Source organism: Chiloscyllium plagiosum, unplaced genomic scaffold, assembly GCF_037043375.1.
Source record: "Chiloscyllium plagiosum isolate Xiang-an unplaced genomic scaffold, Cpla_swu_hap1 HiC_scaffold_6, whole genome shotgun sequence".
NCBI lineage: Eukaryota > Metazoa > Chordata > Chondrichthyes > Orectolobiformes > Hemiscylliidae > Chiloscyllium > Chiloscyllium plagiosum.
The window spans coordinates 69,567,608-69,586,722 of NW_028270144.1; the positions used below are offsets into that span (position 1 = coordinate 69,567,608).

The 19,115-nt window shown below is 39.9% G+C and overlaps 1 protein-coding gene and 1 long non-coding RNA gene across 3 annotated transcripts in view; one reads left to right on the plus strand and one right to left on the minus strand.

Moving 5' to 3' along the window:
- nars2 (asparaginyl-tRNA synthetase 2, mitochondrial) overlaps positions 1-13,484 on the plus strand; it is an 88,430-nt gene extending 74,946 nt beyond the window's left edge. For both annotated transcript variants that reach the window (XM_043691665.2, XM_043691667.2), the window contains 2 exons: positions 3,590-3,616; positions 11,532-13,484. In XM_043691665.2, the coding sequence (XP_043547600.1) occupies positions 3,590-3,616; positions 11,532-11,676 (172 nt within the window). In that variant the 3' untranslated portion in view covers positions 11,677-13,484. The remainder of the gene's footprint in view (positions 1-3,589; positions 3,617-11,531) is intronic.
- The window catches only part of LOC148149781 (uncharacterized), a 31,513-nt gene extending 12,750 nt beyond the window's left edge, over positions 1-18,763 (minus strand). The window contains exons 1-2 of the long non-coding RNA XR_015757425.1: positions 14,127-18,763; positions 11,523-11,678 (exon numbers count right to left, since the gene is read on the minus strand). This is a non-coding gene — a long non-coding RNA (uncharacterized LOC148149781). The remainder of the gene's footprint in view (positions 1-11,522; positions 11,679-14,126) is intronic.
- Positions 18,764-19,115: the final 352 nt, after the last annotated feature.

Below are 19,115 nucleotides of genomic sequence, written 5' to 3' on the forward strand. Positions count from 1 at the left end.
GACTATCTGTGTACCAAATAGCATAAGCAGCAAGTGATAGACAGAGGTAAATGATTCCACAACCAATGGATCAGATCTTACCTCTGCATTCCTGCCACATCGAGTCATGAATGATAGTGGACAATTAAACAACTCACTAGAAAAAGAAGCTGTATAAACATCACCATCCTCAATGATGGGGGAGCGCAGCACATCAGTGCAATAGATAAGGCTGAAGCACATCGAACAATCTTCAGCCAGAAGTGCCAAGCAGATGACCCCCTCCAGTGGTCCGAGCATCACAGATAGCAGTCTTCAGCCAATTCAATTCAGTCCATGTGATATCAAAAACCAGCTGGAAGCACTAAATTGCAAAGGTTATGGGCCTTGACAACATTCTAGGAATAGTACTGAAGACTTATCCTCTATGACTTTCCACATCCTGAGCCAAGATGTACTAGTACAGCGAGAACATTGGCCCCTATCCAACAATGTAAAAAATTGTCCAGGTATGACCTGTACACACAAAGCAGAACAAATCCAGTGCAAGCAATTATCACCCCATCAGTCTACGCTCTGACATCACTAAAGTTATGGAAGGTGTCAACAACAGTGCTATTAAACAGCACCTGTTTAGGAATGGCCTACTCACTAATGCCCACGTTGGGTTCTGGCAGGGTCACTCAGCATCTCACCTCATGGGAACCTTGGTTCAAACATTGGCAAAAGAAAAGAATTCCAAAGGTGAGATGAGAATGACATCAAAGTTGCATTTGACCAAGTGTGGCATCAAGAAGCCCTAGCAAACTTAGAATCAATGGAAATGAGGGAAAGCATTTTGCTGATAATACCTGACAGAAAGGAAGTTGGTTGTGGTTGCTGGATGTAAGTCATCTCAACTCCAGGACATTTCTGCCTGAGTTTTTAAGGGTAGTGTCCTAGGCCCAGCCATCCTCAGCTACTTTATCAATGGCCTCACCATCATAAAGTGAGCAATGGGGAAACTAATATTTACTTATCTATGCTACTCAACTCTGTGATCTGCCTGTATTGCTCACAAGACAAAGCTTTTCACTGTACCTTGATACACGTGACAATTCAATTCAATTCAATTCACAATGTTTAGAACAATTCACGACTCCTCAGACATTGAAGCAGTCTGTATTCAAATGTAGCAAAACCTGGACAATATCCAGACTTGGGCTGAAAACTGGCAAGTAACAATCACACCATATAAATGCCGAGCAATTGACCATCTTCAACAGTAGAAAATCGGTGGTGTTACCATCACTGAATCCCCACCATAAACATCCTGAAGGTTAATATTGATCATACATTGAACTGGATTAGTCATATAAACACAGTTGCTACAAGGGCAAGTCAGAGGCTAGGAATCGTGTTTTATGTCATTCCTGACTACCTAAAGCCTGTCCCTCATCTACATGACGCAAGTCAGGAATGTGAAGGCATATTCCCCACTTGCCTGGATGGGTGCAGCCCCATCAACACTGAGCTTGATATCATTCAGGACAAAGCAACCTGCTTGATTGGCACCACATCCACAAAGCTCCACTCCTTCTACTACCAATGTTCAATAACAGCAGTATGTACCATCTACATGATATACTGCAGAAGACATTACCTTTTAAACCAGCAACCACTTCCATCTGGAAGGACAAGGGCAGCAGGTACATGGAAACACCACCAGCTGAAATTCCTCACCAATTCACTCTCCGTGCTGAGTTGGAAATATATCCTGTTCCTTCAGTGTCATGGCTCAAAATCATAGAACTAACTCCCTAATGGCTTTGTGGGTCTACCTACAGCATGATTCAAGAAAGCGGCTTAGCACCACCACCTCAAAGCCAAGTAGGGATGGGCAATAAACGCTGCCCCAGCCAGTGATGCCCACATTTCATGAACAAAATTTTTAAATCCCAAAAATTACTCGTGCTATTTGATACTATGTGTAAATATTGAGAATAGGAAAAAATTGAAGCTTTGATATTATCCTCCGAGAGGAGTGATAGGATAATTTGATCGAGGTGTTAACAATTATAATACACTTTGTCGATCCAGATTGAAATAGACTACCAGTGCTGAAGTCATCTATGATTGGTTCACAGCCAGAGTGCAGAGAAGGTTTGGAGTTGCCGGTGTTTCACTGGGGTCAACAAAGTTAAAGATCTCACAACACCAGGTTATAGTCCAACAGATTTACTTGTTTTTCTATCAAGCTCACAAACATATGGGAGGCATCATTGGAGCTAGTGATTGAAGCAAAGAGCACACAATATTTGAGTAGGTTGGAAGGTGTTTGCAGGAACTGAAGATTAAAAAAAATGCAAGGACAGAACAGTTTTATGAAATTTTGGCAACTGCTGTTATCAAACCCAAATCCCTGTGTTTACTGGTCAGAATTTACATTGCTTGCAGTTTCTTTTTTTTAAACTTACACTGCTACATCTGTTCAATTTTAATTTTGTTTTGCCTAGCTGTTCATTGAAATTACCAAGTCTTGTGCTCTACTTTTCTAGCTTGAAAATTAAAGGCTAGATATTCTGGTGGGGGAGTCAACGTTCTTTGATTTTGATTGGAATTAGTGCCTGTAGTTACAGGCATACAAACTAAATGCCCAAGGTTTTAACCTTCATATAATTTCCCTGTAAATTGTCCATTAGACTCACACTGGTGTGCATAGTCAATTTTGAAGGCATGTCTGAACAGTTTCAGGAAGTCCTCAAGCATATCAGATTGTATGATTGTAGAGAAGGTTCTTTTGGGGTTCCTGGAATATTCCAAAGAATTAAAGGACCAGAAGTTGGTTGACTATTACATTAAGTAGGCTTTCCACTGCAATGCCAAGCCATGCAGTAGGAAGTTACAGAAACATTCTCCTGTCTATAGCTCAGTCACAACTGAATTAATTCGTAAGTCTATTGTACTTGGCTAAGCCTAATAGTCAGAGGGATTAGAGAAATCATCCTTGTCATCTAACAGTGCTTATGGGGTCAAGGGATCAGGCAGGGTTTTGAAATTGACTGCCTATTAAACTGCAAAAAACATTAGTCAGCATGATCTTCGGAGGACAGAAGATGGAAAAAGTGAAAGCATTACAATATCTAAACAAAATATTTTATAATTTTGGCCAACAGCTTGAATTTTTCCATCAGCTTTGTCTATACTAGTGGAGAACTGCAAGCATTAAAAATGTATCAGTTGAAAATCCGCAGTTTAAGTTTAGGATCCTGCAAACATATCCAGTAAAGGCATACTTGAGAGCTAGTATACAGTGTAAAAAGTGGTGTTGCCAGACCCAGATTTAGCTTCGGTGTGAATTACATTGATTTTAGTCAGATGAATAAGGTGGTGTTGGGATGGTTGGTTAGTCACATGGTGGGAAAGAAAACTTCGCTTTAGATTGGCACTGTAAAATGGAAGAGGTCTTCTATGTTTTGATGACAAGAAAGAATGCTTGAAATGGAGGAAATAAAATTTTAGTTGTAACTTTAAGTTTCTTCTGAAAGAACTTTTTGCAATATAATTCAAGTTAACAGGCAAATGATTTATTCCTGCTACCGTGACTAATTTAACTATTATTCTGTTGCAGGCTTGGTCGAAAAGACACATACCATTGGTAAGCAAAAACAGTTTTTAAATTTAGTATTCATACTTTGTCTGTAATATGTAAGTATGGTTTTTATCCTTGTACTTTGCTTTACTGCAGACTTTCTATTACATCAGTATCTTTAATGAGGTCCTGAAATTGGCTTGAGTCTTCAGACTTCAATCACCAAAAACACCTTGTACTCATTCCCCTTACCGACCTTAAATCCACTGCTTTCATGTAGCTGTCTATGGAGGTAAAGCTCTTCCATAACTCGATTAGCTTGCTCTCAAATTCCAAACCCATTCCCCTTCAGTTTTGTTGTTAATTCAGTCAGGATTTGGGCTGTGCTGCTGGCTGGGCCAGCGTTTAATGCCTATCTTCCATGCCCTGAGAAGATAAAGATAAACTGGTGCAATCCATTTGATGTAGGTACATAAGGTACCTCACAGGACTATTAGGGAGGAAGTTCCATGATTTCTGAATCCCTGATCCAGGAACACTGAAGGAACAATGATATATTTCCGAGTAGCTTGGAGGGATATTGCAGGATGCTGATGTTCCCATGTATCTGCTAGCTGTGTAGAGAAATAACGATTCATCAGCCAAGGTTGCATCATGTTTGACCTGATGCCATAAGACTGCATGATGTCTGGAGTCAATGTTGAGGATTCCCAATGCAACTCCTTCCAACTGTATACCACCGTGTCACACTTCTTCCAAGGATGGTAATGGTATTATCTGGAACATTATGTGTGATATATGATTATGAGTACGACTGTCAGGCTGTTGCTTTACTAGTCCTTGAGAGAGTGTTCTCAATTTGGCTATGATTTTAAAAAAATCTAGGCCCTTAGATGTTAGGTACAAGGGTAACAAGGCTGGGTTTCACAGCATTGTTTCCGGTGCCTATACTGATGCCAAGTGGTCCATCTTTTTTGAATGGCTTGCTAGGCCATTTCAGACGGTAGTTGAGAATCAAATACATTGCTGTGGATCTGGAGTTATATGGAAATCAGACTGGGTAAGGATGACAGATTTCCTTCCTTAAAGGGCTTCAGTGAACAAAATTGATTCTTAAAAGAATTGAGAATGATTTCATGGTCATTTTAAAATTTTAATTCATGAATTTTTTAGATTCAAATTTGACCTATTATGTAATGGGATTTGAACTTGAGATCCCAGAGCATTACATAAATTAACTAGTCCAGTGACAATACCACGACATCGTCAGCTCCCTCAAGGATCCAGCCATGACAACACCTCTGAGATCTATGACATTTAATACCTATTAAAATAACCTAATACATTTCTCCCTTATATCTGCCTTTGATATTCTCATCCCATAAATTATTCTCCATCTCCCATTCATATTTTTCAATTCCACTGTCTTTCCACTCTATTAAAAATATCAAATCCTGCTCTTCAAAGTCAGAGAGCTGAAAACCCAGGAGCATTAGTGCATAACTGGTTCAGTCATTCACTTATAAATTTGGCTCAGCTATGTCAAGCACCATTGTGCCTTGACCATCTCATTGAAATTCTCCTTCCATATCATGGAAGCATGCCATCCTTTTGTCAAAGGGACCTTTTCTCCATGACATTTCCTCCCGCACAGAGCTCTTTCCATCACATTCTACTTGTTAGAACCATGACTGATTTTTCAACTTTTTAATTATTCTTTTAAACGTTTTGGTATGGAGTAGTGAACTGGGAATTATGTACTGGAAACAATCTGTGGGCTTTGGGACAGCTTGCGGTCAAAGAAGAATAAGCCACACAAGCTTTGTTTGTTTGTGAGGCCTACTTTGGAGGCTAATTGTAGTCTGATTCTTGATTTAAAGGGTTTCAACAGACAGGGTGACCCTGGGAAGAAGATGGTTACTAAATAGAAGCAGAAGTTGGCTATTAACAAGGGCAATCCTGAGAATTGGTTCCAGCAGGTCTGGAAGAGTCCCTATGTTCAAGCCTTGAATACTAATTGAGGCCTTAGTAAGAGATACTTCAGTATATCAGGGCAGAACCAGAATTGAGGTTTTGTTTTTAAAGTATGTTTTTTGAGAGCTGAGCATAAAGACAGCATAAAGATTTGAAAGCTCCCTGCCTAATCTGCCACACCATTTTCTGGAAGACCAACAAAGTAGAGAGCTGAGTTAGAAGTATTGCTGCCTTTGTTTGGATGAACTGAGAAGATTGCTCTGATCAATGTTGCAGTAAAGCAACCAAGAGTCCCACATTTATTCTGTGAGCTGGAGCATCATGAAAACCCTTTAAGTAATCTGGCCAGTTTTGTTATTTTCTTTTATTTATCCCTTAACTGTGTTTGTTTGTCTCTCCTTTGTATGAATTGGCATAAAAGCAAATGTTTTGAGTTTAAAGCATTAATCAGTTAACCTTGTTTTTTAATTATTCCTTTGCTAAAGTTATGTATTTAATAAATAGTTAAGCCTTTCGTTTGAGATGCAAAACTGGTATCAGGAATTAATTATTCACCAGTTCAGCGACTGAATATTCAAATTCTGGTTAGGAAGCATTAGAGTAATTATTAGGGGCTTTCAGAGATTTAATTTTACTGTGTTGTGAATACAGTGGTAGAAAGGCTAATATGGTTTGACCGTCTGTCTACATGTCATAACATTACTCCAATATCAAATGAGTTTCTTCCTGTCTAAGATTGAGGCTATTTCACCAGCTACTCTACTCTACTCTTCTCCAGTTCCCATCTATTTTAGCTTTGACTCCCCATCATTTTACAGTTTGTCTCCTGTCTCTCTTCCTGAACAGTCTAACCTCTTCCATGAGAGTGACTCAGTTCATTCAATCCCTTTTCCAACTGAAATGTTGGCTAACTTTGATAATGTATCCTTTGCTGAGTCACTGTTCTTTGCTGTTTTTTGAGCCTTGGCAGAACTCCAAACTTTTACCATCAAGTGCTTTTCCTTCCAAAACAAATTGCTTCGGCTGTTAACGTAAAATTTGGCACCTATCCAACCATCGACTGAAATTCAGCCATCCAAAGTTATCCATTATTAAGATTGCTTAATTCTACTTTTGTATCTTCAAGTGGCACATTATCCATTTGCTTCATCTATTTCTCGTACCCCATTCTAGCCCCCTGCCACTTAAAGCACTGAGATTATTTTCTGTATTTGTGTCAATAGATATGTAAGTGGATGCTTAGCTCTTTGATAAATGCTTAACCCGCTCATTGTATGGCCAGTGGCTAAAGATACCATGTAGACTGTCATTCCTGTTATGGTTTTTGAGCTACATTTTGATCATCGTTTTGAAAAACTTCATTGACCTCGTTCCTCCATGTCTCTGAGCTCATCCTGTCCTACAAACCTCAGGTATCTGTGCTTACCTAATGTGGCTATCAGCTCTCTTAACCCTGACTTCTGAAGTTCCCTGAAGTCCCTCTACTCCTCCTTCCAGACACTCTTGAAAACCCAGCCTCTTGACAAATCTTTTGGCCATCTGCCTTATTATGTAGCCTTTTGTGACTTAGAGTCACAGAGATGTACAGATAGGTCCAACCTATCCATGCCGACCAGATATCCCAACCCAATCTAGTCCCACCTGCCAGCACCCGGCCCACATCCCTCCAAACCCTTCCTATTCATGTACCCATCTGAATGCCTTTTAAATGTTGCAATTGTACTAGCCTCCAGCACTTCCTCTGGCAGCTCATTCCATACACGTACCACACTATGTGCGAAAAAGTTGCCCCTTATATCTCTTTTATATCTTTCCCTTCTAACCCTGAACCTATGCCCTCTAGTTCTGGACTGCCCGACCCCAGGGAAAAGACTTTGTCTATTTATCCTATCTATGCCCCTCATGGTTTTGTAAACCTCTATAAGGTCACCCCTCAGCCTCCGACGCTACAGGAAAAAAAGCCCCAGCCTGTTCATCTTCTCCCTCTAGCTCAAATCCTCCAAACCTGGTAACATCCTTGTAAATCGTTTCTGAACCCTTTCAAGTTTCACAACGTCTTTCCAATAGGAAGGAGACCAGAATTGCACGCAATAATCCAACACTGGCCTACCCTGTGTCCTATACAGCCGCGACATGACCTCACAGCGCCTGTACTCAATACTCTGACCAATAGTTGAAAGCATACCAAACGCCTTCTTCACTATCCTATCTACCTGAGACTCCACTTTCAAGGAGCTATGAACCTGCACTCCAAGGTCTCTTTGTTCAGCAACACTCCCTATGACTTTACCATTAAGTGTATAAGTCCTGCTAAGATTTGCTTTTCCAAAATGCAGCACCTCGCATTTATCTGAATTAAACTCCATCTGCTACCTCTCAGCCCATAGGCCCATCTGGCCAAGATCCTGTTGTAATCTGAGGTAACCTTCTTTGCTGTCCACTACATCACCAATTTTGGTGTCATCTGCAAAATTACTAACTGTACCTCCTTAGGCTCACATCCAAATCACTTATGTAAATGACAAAAAGTAGCGGACCCAGCACCGATCCTTGTGGCACTCCACTGGTTACAGGCCTCCAGTCTGAAAAACAACCCCCAACCACCACCCTCTGTCTTCTACATTTGAGCCAGTTCTGTATCCAAATGGCTAGTTCTCCCTGTATTCCGTGAGATCTAACTTTGCTAACCAATCTCCCATGGGGAACCTTGTCGAATGCTTTACTGAAGTCCATATGGATCATATCTACTGCTCTGCCCTCATCAATCCTCTTTGTTACTTCTTCAAAAAACTCAGTCAAGTTTGTGAGACATGACTTCCCACATAACAAAGCCATATTGACTATCCCTAATCAGTCCTTGCCTTTCCAAATACATGCACATCCTGTCCCTCAGGATTCCCTCCAACAACTTGCCCACCACTGAGGTCAGGCTCACTGGTCTATAGTTCCCTGGCTTGTTCTTACCACCCTTCATAAACAGTGGCACAACTTCAGCCAACCTCCAGTCTTCTGGCACTTCATTTGTGACTATCGATGATACAGATAACCTAGCGAGAAGCCCAGCAATCACTTCTCTAGCTTCCCAAAGAGTTCTAGGGTACACCCGATAAGGTCCTGGGGATTTATCCACCTTCATGCGTTTCAAGACATCTAGCACTTCCTCCTCCATAATAGGGACATTTTGCAAGGTGTCACCATCTATTTCTCTACATTCTATATCTTCCGTATCTTTTTCCACAGTAAATACTGATGCAAAATACTCATTTAGTATCTCCCCCATTTTTTGCCTCCACACAAAGGTGCCTTTTTGATCTTTGAGGGGCTCTATTCTCTCCCTAGTTACCCTTTTGACCTTAATGTATTTGTAAAAACCCTTTGGATTCTCCTTAATTCTATTTGCCAAAGCTATCTCATGTCCCCTTTTTGCCCTCCTGATTTTCCTCTTAAGTATACTCCTACTGCCTTTATACTCTTCTAAGGATTCACTCGATTTAACCTGTCTATACCTTACATATGCTTCCTTCTTTTTCTTAACCAAAACCTCAATTTCTTTAGTCATCCAGCATTCTCTATACCTACCAGCCTTTCCTTTCACCCTGACAGGAATATACTTTCTCTGGATTCTCATTTTCTCATTTCTGAAGACTTCACATTTTCCAGCCATCCCTGCCCCCAATCAGTTTTTGAAAGTTCTTGCCTAATGTCATCAAAATTGGCCTTTCTCCAATTTAAAACTTCAACTTTTAGATCTGGTCTATCCTTTTCCATCACTATTTTAAATCTAATAGAATTATGGTCGCTGGCCCCAAAGTGCTCCCCCACTGACACCTCAGTCACCTGCCCTGCCTTATTTCCTAAGAGTAGGTCAAGTTTTGCACCTTTTCTAATAGGTACATCCACATACTGAATCAGAAAATGTTCTTGCACACACTTAACAAATTCCTCTCCATCTAAACCTTTAAGACTATGGCAGTCCCAGTCTATGTTTGGAAAGTTAAAATCCCCTATCATAACCACCCTATATTCTTACAGATAGCTGATCTCCTTACAAGTTTGTTTCTCAAATTCCTTCTGACTATTAGAGGGTCTATAATACAATCCCAATAAGGTGATCATCCTTTTCGTATTTCTCAGTTCCACCCAAATAACTTCCCTGGATGTATTTCCAGGAATATCCTCCCTCAGCACAGCTGTAACACTATCTCTTATCAAAAATGCCACTCCACCTCCTCTCTTGCCTCCCTTTCTATCCTTCCTGTAGCATTTGTATCCTGGAACATTAAGCTACCAGCCCTGCCCATCCCTGAGCCATGTTTCTGTAATAGCTATGATATTCCAGTCCCATGTGCCTTATCATGCCCTGAGTTCATCTACCTTCCCTGTTAGGCCCCATGCATTGAAATAAATGCAGTTTAATTTATTCATCCTACCTTGTCCCTGCCTGCCCTGACTGACTCGCTTCTGTCCTCAACTGTATCAGTCTCAGATTGATCTCTTTCCTCACTATCTCCCTGGGTCCCACCGTCATCTTGCTAGTTTAAATTGTCCCGAGCAGCTCTAGCAAATCTTCCTGCCAGTATATTAGTCCCCTTCCAATTTAGGTGCAACCAGTCCTCCTTGTACAGGTCACTTCTACCCCAAAAGAGATTCCAATGATCCAAAAATGTGATTCCTTCTCCCATACGCCAGCTCCTCAGCCATGCATTCATCTGCTCTATCCTCCTATTCCTGCCCTCACTAGCTCATAGCACCAGGAGTAATCCAGATATTACTACTCAAGGACCTCCTTTTTAAATTCCTGTCTAACTCTCTGTAATCTCCCTTCAGAATCTCAAACTTTTCACTTCCTATGTCGTTGGTTCCAATGTGGACAATGACTTCTTGCTGGCCCCTCTTCCCCCGTGAGAACATTCTGCACCCTTTCTGAGACATCCTTGATCCTGGCACCAGGAAAGCAACTGCTGACCACAGAAATGTCTGAATGTACCTCGGACTGGAGAATCCCCTAACACAATTGATTTCTTGGTACCCAACATACCCCTCATTGCATTCGAGCCAGTCTCAATACCAGAAATTTGGCTGTTCGTGCTACGTTCCCCTGAGAATCCATCACCCCCTACATTTTCCAAATCAGCATACTTGTTTGAAATGGGTATAGCCACAGAGGACTCCTGCACTAGCTGCCTACCTGTCTTATCTTTCCTGGAGTTAATCCATCTACGTGACTGTATCTGAGACTTTTCCCCCCTTTCTATAACTGCCATCTATCACCTACTGTTGCTGTTGCAAATTCCTCATTGCTCCTAACTTTCACTCCAACCGATCCATTCGATCTGATAAGATTTGCAAGCAACAGCATTTATTGCAGATATAATCCACAGTAACCCTTAAACTCTCTTTAAACTTGATGGTAGAGTTTGCTTTGTGGCTTGGTGGTAGAGTTTGCTTTGTAGCACCATGAGGGGGTGAATTAGTTCAGTTAGCTGGATGGTTGGTTTACGATGTAGAATGAGACCAACAGTATGTGCTCAAGTACCACATTAACTGAGATTAACAGTAAGAACTTCCCTTCTCAACTTCTCTCACCAAGGCATGTTGACCTTCAGGTTAAACCACTACCAGTAATCTCTCTCTACTAAAAGAACAGTCCTAGGGTTCTCTTGGACTATGGCGATTTTACCTATGGCACCACTCTGAAACACCTTATAGAATTGTATTGTGTTAAGGATGCTGCCTCAATATAGTTTATTACATTAAATTCATATTTGCAGTAGTCCATCTTCACTGCTATCTACAAATACTGTCATATTATAAAAAGAACAGGTTAAACCAGAGTTAAATAAATAGCCACCAAACCTGTTGTAAGCATCTAAATACCTAAAAGAAGTGTTTTTTGTATATTGTCAACATAATCACAAACTATTGAATGCAATTGTAATTTAATTTACAATACTACAAATTAATTGAAAATGTACATAATGTTTTTAAACCATCTCACCCCTTCTAGGTATGAGGAACTTCGCCAGTTTGGATCAGTGCCACATGGAGGATTTGGATTGGGATTTGAGCGATATTTGCAGTGTATCTTGGGTGTTGAGAACATTAAAGATGTTATTCCATTTCCAAGGTTTTCTCACTCTTGCCTTTTGTAAACCTGAGAGGAGTAAATCATGTTTTATGATTAAAGGTTTTATTTCAAGAACTGAACCTTGTTAAACAGGCAAATGGACAATATTTTCTCGTACTGTACAGTAGTTTAAACAATTCTTAAATATTTACATATGAAATTGATGTGAGTTGTAATGAGAAAGATGGAAGGTGACCATATGGCAGTAGTTATTGTATTTCTTTCTGATAAATCTTTCCAGGATGGTTTTTTTAATACAATTAAGAGAATATATCAGATTACCATTCTTCCAACTTCCTTCAGTTGGCTAACAAGAGAAATTAATTTCTATTTCTCTTTCAGCGAGATTTGTGATGAAGTATTGTGTAATTTGGATCTTACTGGTAATAAATGGTAATTGCATTGAGTTTTACTTAAACAAACCATTTTGGTATATATTTCAATATTGAGAAAATTATGCTATTTACCCTGTTTTTGGGTTTCATGCATTCACTTATACCATGGTATTATTATACGTATCAGAGTTATTGCCAATGGAAAATAAGAGTGCAGGTAATACTTAAAGCAAATCAGTTTTTCATTCCAAGGAAGAATAGTAGAAGCCTAATTTTTTTTTTGGATTAAGATTTATCATTTTGGGAATGACAGCCACATATAATAGTGTATCAAGATGCTTTCCAATACACACATGTCTCATAGTTAGAACAAGAATTGGTGGAAGTGACATAGAACGTCATCCAAAATGCAAGATTTGAAGAGCCATTTGAGAAAAATTATAAATGACTGGATTGCAGGGCTGGAGGTGAAAGAATAAACAGTCAGTGAATTGGGTTAAAGAAGGTTGCAGAATCAAGGATGACTGAGCACAAAGACTTTTAAAAGGGGATAGATTGTGAAGTCAATACTTAAGAATAGGAAACCAATAAAAGTGATCAATGGTAGGAATTATATGGAAGGAAGATTTTGTGTCAAAAAGGATTAAGGTGTGGATAGCTTTGGTTCATGTATAATGCAGGTCTGTCAACGAGGCTGGACAAACAGAACCTGGAATTCAGTTGGAATGAACACTGGAGGAAGGAAGATATTTAGGACCCACTTGGCAATGAATTATTACATAACATGGATTCAAATAAAGTGATTTTACTATGATTATATTTTGTTTCAACACAGTGAAGTTATCGGCAGTATTGTAAAAGTGAATTTTCATGTTTCCTGCAGCAACTTAAATCCATTGAAATTAGCATTTGAGATCAAAGGTTGTCCCAGGATTCCAGGATACTGTTGGATAAATTTTGTTTGACAGTAGAGAGGATTAACCAAATACTGTCTTTTTGCCTAGTCCAACTTTCAATAATTTGCATACTTAACTGAAATTACTTGTGTAATATGCAAACTTCAAGACTATAAGGTGGCATTGTTTAGTCCCTATATGAGCCAAGAAGTCTAACTGTAGTTTAGGAAGTCATTTGAATTGGTTAATTGAGACAAGACATGGTCAGGCAGACTTAAACTTCATATTCCATTTTATTCAGTAAATTATAAAGGTGACCAGATGCATAATAAATAAATCAGATCTAGCTCCCCCTACTGTACAATGTGTGGTCAATATATCCAAAGCAGATGATTCCAAATTACTTGTGTGCAAAATGAGTTGATCTTTTCAGGGTGGACAGTGAGAGCATCTCTTTGGTCTTTAACTTTTATGGGTTGAGGAACAGGCAAGTCACCAGAGGTGAGACACTGTCGTTTTAAATTTTACCATTTCTGTAAATGCATCTAACACACATCAAATAAAATGTAATACTTGAATAAATGTACTTTATACAATTGAAAGTGTTGTTGAAATTATTCAATTAAATGACACGACATAAGTCTGAACACAAAGACTGGGTTTCCTGAATATTAGTTCACCACCAGGACTGGCTGTGAAATTTCCCAAGAAAATGTTCATTAAACATTCAAGGCAAGCTCCCTGAGCTTCCCATTCCTTTAATGCTATAATTTTGTGTATGGTTGTGTTCTGTTGTCAGAGGGTACACAATTGGCATCTTTTAAAGAGGAACTTGCCAAATCTTCATCCTCCTTCAAGATGTATGAAGATTTTGGGTAAAAAGCTGCCACTAACCTCTTCCCTTACTCATCTAAAATTTAGTGATAGGAAGTGGTAAAGGATGACCATGTGGAGATCTCAGCAGATGTGGCACATTCTTGAGCAACAAAGATTTATTACATAGTAAGAAAGCATTATAGTCTTCTATAACATGATAGATACAGTCTTGTATGACCTCATGATAAAGAAAATTATGTTATAGAAATAACAGGGCCTATGGGAAAAAACAGGGTTGGGACAGATCACCAAAAATATCAGTAAAAATCAAAACAAAAACTAGTAATTAGCTTAACACAAACAATAGCACAGTCTAAGTAAATATTAAAATCATTTTAATGAAGTAATGCAATACATTTAACACTTACCCTGAAAAACTGGAAGGTAACTTGAAGGGGTTTCTGAGTTGCGGAGTTACAGTTCTTTGTTGTGGTTCTGTTCGCCGAGCTGGAAGTTTTTGTTGCAAACGTTTCGTCCCCTGGCTAGGCGACATCATCAGTGCTTGGGAGCCTCCTGCGAAGCGCTTCCTTCATGTTTCCTCCGGTGTTTATAGTGGTCTGTCCCTGCCGCTTCCAGTTGTCAGTTTCAGCTGTCCGCTGTAGTGGTTGGTATATTGGGTCCAGGTTGATGTGTTTGTTGATGGAGTTTGTGGATGAATGCCATGCCTCTACGAATTCCCTGGCTGTTCTCTGTCTGGCTTGCCCTATGATAGTAGTGTTGTCCCAGTCGAATTCATGTTGCTTGTTGTCTGTGTGGCTACTAAGGGTAGCTGGTCGTGTCGTTTCGTGGCTAGTTGATGTTCATGTATGCGGATCGTTAGCTGTCTTCCTGTTTGTCCTATAGAGTGTTTTGTACACTACATTAGTTTTGCTCATGTTGGGTATCGGGTCCTTCGTTCTGGTGAGTTGTTGTCTGAGCGTGGCTGTTGGTTTGTGTGCCGTTATGAGTCCTAGGGGTCGCAGTAGTTACAGTTCTGTATTAAGACAGGGGCTGAGGGTCATCGTCAATATCATCATTACATTCAGGTGCAGGGTTACAACACAAAAAAATTATTCTAGAAGTGGATGCCTGTGATTCATTATCCTCAGACAGTTTTTGGGGGGTCGGCTTAAAAAAGGCATCTAGTTTTTGCTGTTTTACCATCTTTCTTCTTTCATGAAGCTGTTCATAGTGTGTCAAATATGACTTAATGTCACAAACTACTATCCTGCAGCATTCTGCATTGTAATCATTGTCTTCTAAGAGCTGCAACACCCCTCTGGATAGAAGATAAAAGTGGAAAGCTGTCTTGGTGCTGCATCCTGGACTCCATCATCTTCATCTGCAGCAACAAGTTGTTGTAAATCAGCTGTGGAGTGATGTTCACAATGGGACTCGAGCAGCTCCTTGACATCCTCAGTCTCCACTTCAAATCCAACTTGTTTTGCAAGAGCGACACAATGTTTTTTCATTGCTGGAAGCTCCTCTGATGGTTCATTGCCTTTAAAATCATGACAATCTGGGAGAAGTTTCTCCCAAACTTCATGCAAGCAGTCCCACATTACATCACCCCAGGCCTTCACAATGATGTCAACAGCATTCTTAATGTTATAGCTCTTCCAAAATTGAAGAATACTGCCCTCATTATCGCTGTCAGCTGCAATCAGCTTCCTGAATGTACACCTTAAATAATACGCTTTAAAAGCTGTTATTGCACCCTGGTCCATTGGTTGAATGAGAGAGGTTGTGTTCGGAGGTAGAAATACACTTTGATGTTTTACAAAGCTCACTAATCGTAGACAGATGGCTTAGTGCATTGCCCATAATGAGGAGAATCTTGAAATCCATCTTTTTTTCACTTGCAATAATTTCTATAGACAATAGGTGCAGGAGTAGGCCATTCAGCCCTTCGAGCCTGCACCGCCACTCAATATGATCATGGCTGATCATTTCTAAAAACATCCTTGACAGTATCAACAATAAGGTAATAAAAAAGATTTGTCCATCGTCCAATCTCTTTTGCTTGAACTGAAGTAAATACCTAGAGGTGTAAAAGGTAACCTTTAAAGGCTCATGGGTTGGCACAGTGGTACACTACCACAGGCTTAAGTTTTAATTCTCCACTAGCATTGGCACCCAACAACAGTCATACGATCCTTTGCGACATTAAAACCTGGTGCATGTGCTTCATTCTTAGAACTGTAGGTGCTGGATGGCATTTGCTTTTAGTATAAACCTATCTTGTCCAAATTGAAGATTTGATCTAAGGTGTAGCCTTCTTACTCAATCAATTTTTTCAATACTGAAGGAAATGACAGCACACATTCCTCGTCTGCACTGGTAGATTCGCCACATAACTGCGATGCTTCTTACAATCTAAAGTTCTGAAATCCAGCAAACCAAGCATTACTAGCACTGAAGGCAGGCACAGCTGCAGCATTTTCAGCTTTTTTCCCCCCTTAGGTCCTCCTAAATTGATTCGGCTTTCCTTTTAAGGTGAGAAAGGTGGTGCTAGATCATTTTTTTCAATTGACCTATCCACACACTTATAAGCTGCTCCATTTCCTCAACTTCCTTTGTTGATGATCTCTCAGACACTCGCCAGCACTCAGACTTGTTCCAGCAATACAGCTTGCTTTAGTTCTTTCTGCATTGTCTCTAATGGTGCATAAGAGTCCTTTCATTATGTTGAAACCACTTTATAACATCGAACTTCTGTTTGTGTTATAGCCTTTCTTTTACAGTCACTAGTTGTGATTTTATTTTCACCTGGATGGTGCTTCCTGTCAACGTTTTTGCAACTTTGTCCTTTCCACATGGAAAACAGCGAGATTTGCAAGGAACAAGACTGAAAATAACTGAGTACAGCACTGTACCTTTCAGGAAGCACTTCACAAAGCACACGAGCCGACTAACCATGTGATGTTGACACAAGTCCAGTCCTTAGCGTACTGTGACACCTTCACCAATCGCATTACAGTCAAATCACGTTGAGGAAATGCGCGTTATGCGAAAATAATCTGTATGCAATAGAGTAGGTTTAGGAACATTAGCTAAGAGACATTGTTATCTTTTATGAGATAGTGCAAATAACTAAAGCATATGATTATAGACTCGAGTGTCTTAACTAAAGCCTGACAGGCTTCACTCAGAGATGGTTATTTCTATCAATGGGTGCAACTATTTCAGAACTCCTTAGTTAACTCTTTCAAGCCAACCTCTTTATGCGAAATCTTGTCCCTCTCCAACCGTTTTCCTCCTGTTTAGTCTGTTATACTATCAATTTCGCAAGTATGTAAGTTTTACCCCTATCTCTTCACCGCTGGTTTACGAATCAGTGGTCATGTGCTTGAGGCTGATCAATTCAGATGTTGTCATTTTGTGTCACTGGCAACTCTTCAATTCGTGAATATCTTTTACTCAAAATGTTTGGTATTGGCATTGCTGGATTGTTGTCTTGTTGGAAGAATCTTCAATTTCCTCAAAATATGTAATTGGAGGCAATCCAATATATGAAATAAGTCGTTTTCTTTTTATATTTTCACAAGATAAATTTAGGAGAAGATCTGTAATGCCTTTTTCTAGCCAAATTCATCATTTTGTTTTGGTTTGTATGGCCATTGGCTTTGGGTATGGAGCATTGTCACTCTGAGCAGTTGCCGTCTTGGGCTGATTATATGAAGAGTTCATTAAGGCTTCAGGTGACCAGAAGTTTTGGAAGTTAAGCAGCAAATATCTTCCCATTGATGAGGAACAAGTCGACTCTTTCAGTCCAGTGAAATTGGTCTTTTTAATGTCGATAATATGAAGCAGTTTTTTTGTGTGTTCTCAGTTGCTATATCCCTCTTTCTGGATTCCACCAGTATTCTTCGGAAAACGTTTAATCATGTACAAATCTTTATCAAAGTCCATTTTGTTTCCTTTTTTGTACGTAATGCTCCAACAACCATCTTATTTCTACGCCGCCTTGGTTAATTGTAGCCTTATACTGTATTTGAATTCGCTACATTTTGTGCTGTGTTTCAGTTGCATTTCTTGTGACAGAAAAAGAACATAAAGTTGCCATTTGAGACATTTCTTACAGTTTAAACATTGTATTTGTATGGCGCTTTCCTCGATCGCCAGATATCACAACGCGCTGCATAGCCACTGAAGTGCTTTTAAGTACTTTTGTGATGTATGGAACTATCTCGTGTTGTCTAAGCTGGAGCCCTCAGCACAGATGGAATGGGAAAAGAATTATAAATAATGTACAAACGAGAAGCGGGTCATCAGTCCAGCTGTTTTGTGCCAGTACTTGTACTCCGCAGGTAACTTCTCGCTCTTTTTTCATCAATATTTCCATTTAAGAGTAAAAAAAAATTAGATTTAATTTTAAGAGCTGAATTTATAGGAGTATAGAAGAGGAATCGAAAATGTCAGTCCGAGCTATTTAAACAGTGAAACCGGGAGACAGCTCTAACATATTCAAAGGTAAATTGAGAATAATTGTGGACTATTGGAGATAATACTGAAATCCGACCAGCCGTTCCACGCTGTCAAGCAAGTTCAGGATTCTTCGGAATAAGTGAATATTCGATTTCAAGCTCTCTGAAGCTTTTCAATATTTTACAGCTTTGATCCAAAGTTAATTCAATACGTCTGACGCTTTTTTGGGGGGCATAATTTCCCGGATATCGGTGCACATCATCCTGAAACTTGAAGCGCTAATTGCGGTCAGCGCAACTAGTTTGTAATGTTTTGCGCTGGGCACCAATCGTATGTATTTCCGTTCGTGTCTGATGATAGGCCACTGAGGTGGGTGCAGCAATACACTATCAGACTCTCTGCTCCAAGTGTGGAAAACGGTGGAGGAGGGAACAGTTCTCCTGGACATTCATGATTTCTAACCATCTGTCTGTGTTGTAGATACCCCTGTTACCAGGCAGCGTTGTAAAACAGTTCTGCTGAAACCAGCGCTCTTGTTACATAATCGCGACACGGAAGACGCCTGCCACACACTATATGTTTACAATCCAATTTCTCGTCTATCCCAGTTCTCGACTTGGCTGGAAACGCCCCTTTTAAAGGTTCACTTTACGCTGAGGAGGGGAGTGTTATCTTAACCATTTAATTCTGTGATGCTGAGTGGATTAGAAATGAGGACGGTGTTGGGTTACGCAAATAGTGAACATTTTGGGTATTGTGCTCGACTATGAGTAGTCTTTCATTTAAATGCCATTGGCACTTATTCAGTTTAGTTTAGTTTCACTGCCCGTGTGACTGAAATGTAAATTATATTTAACATTTTGAGCAGTCGCAAAGAGCCTGTTTTCTAAAAAGAAGCAGGACAACCCTCGAAGACCCTTCGGAATCCTGTTGATACTAGCTTATGTCAT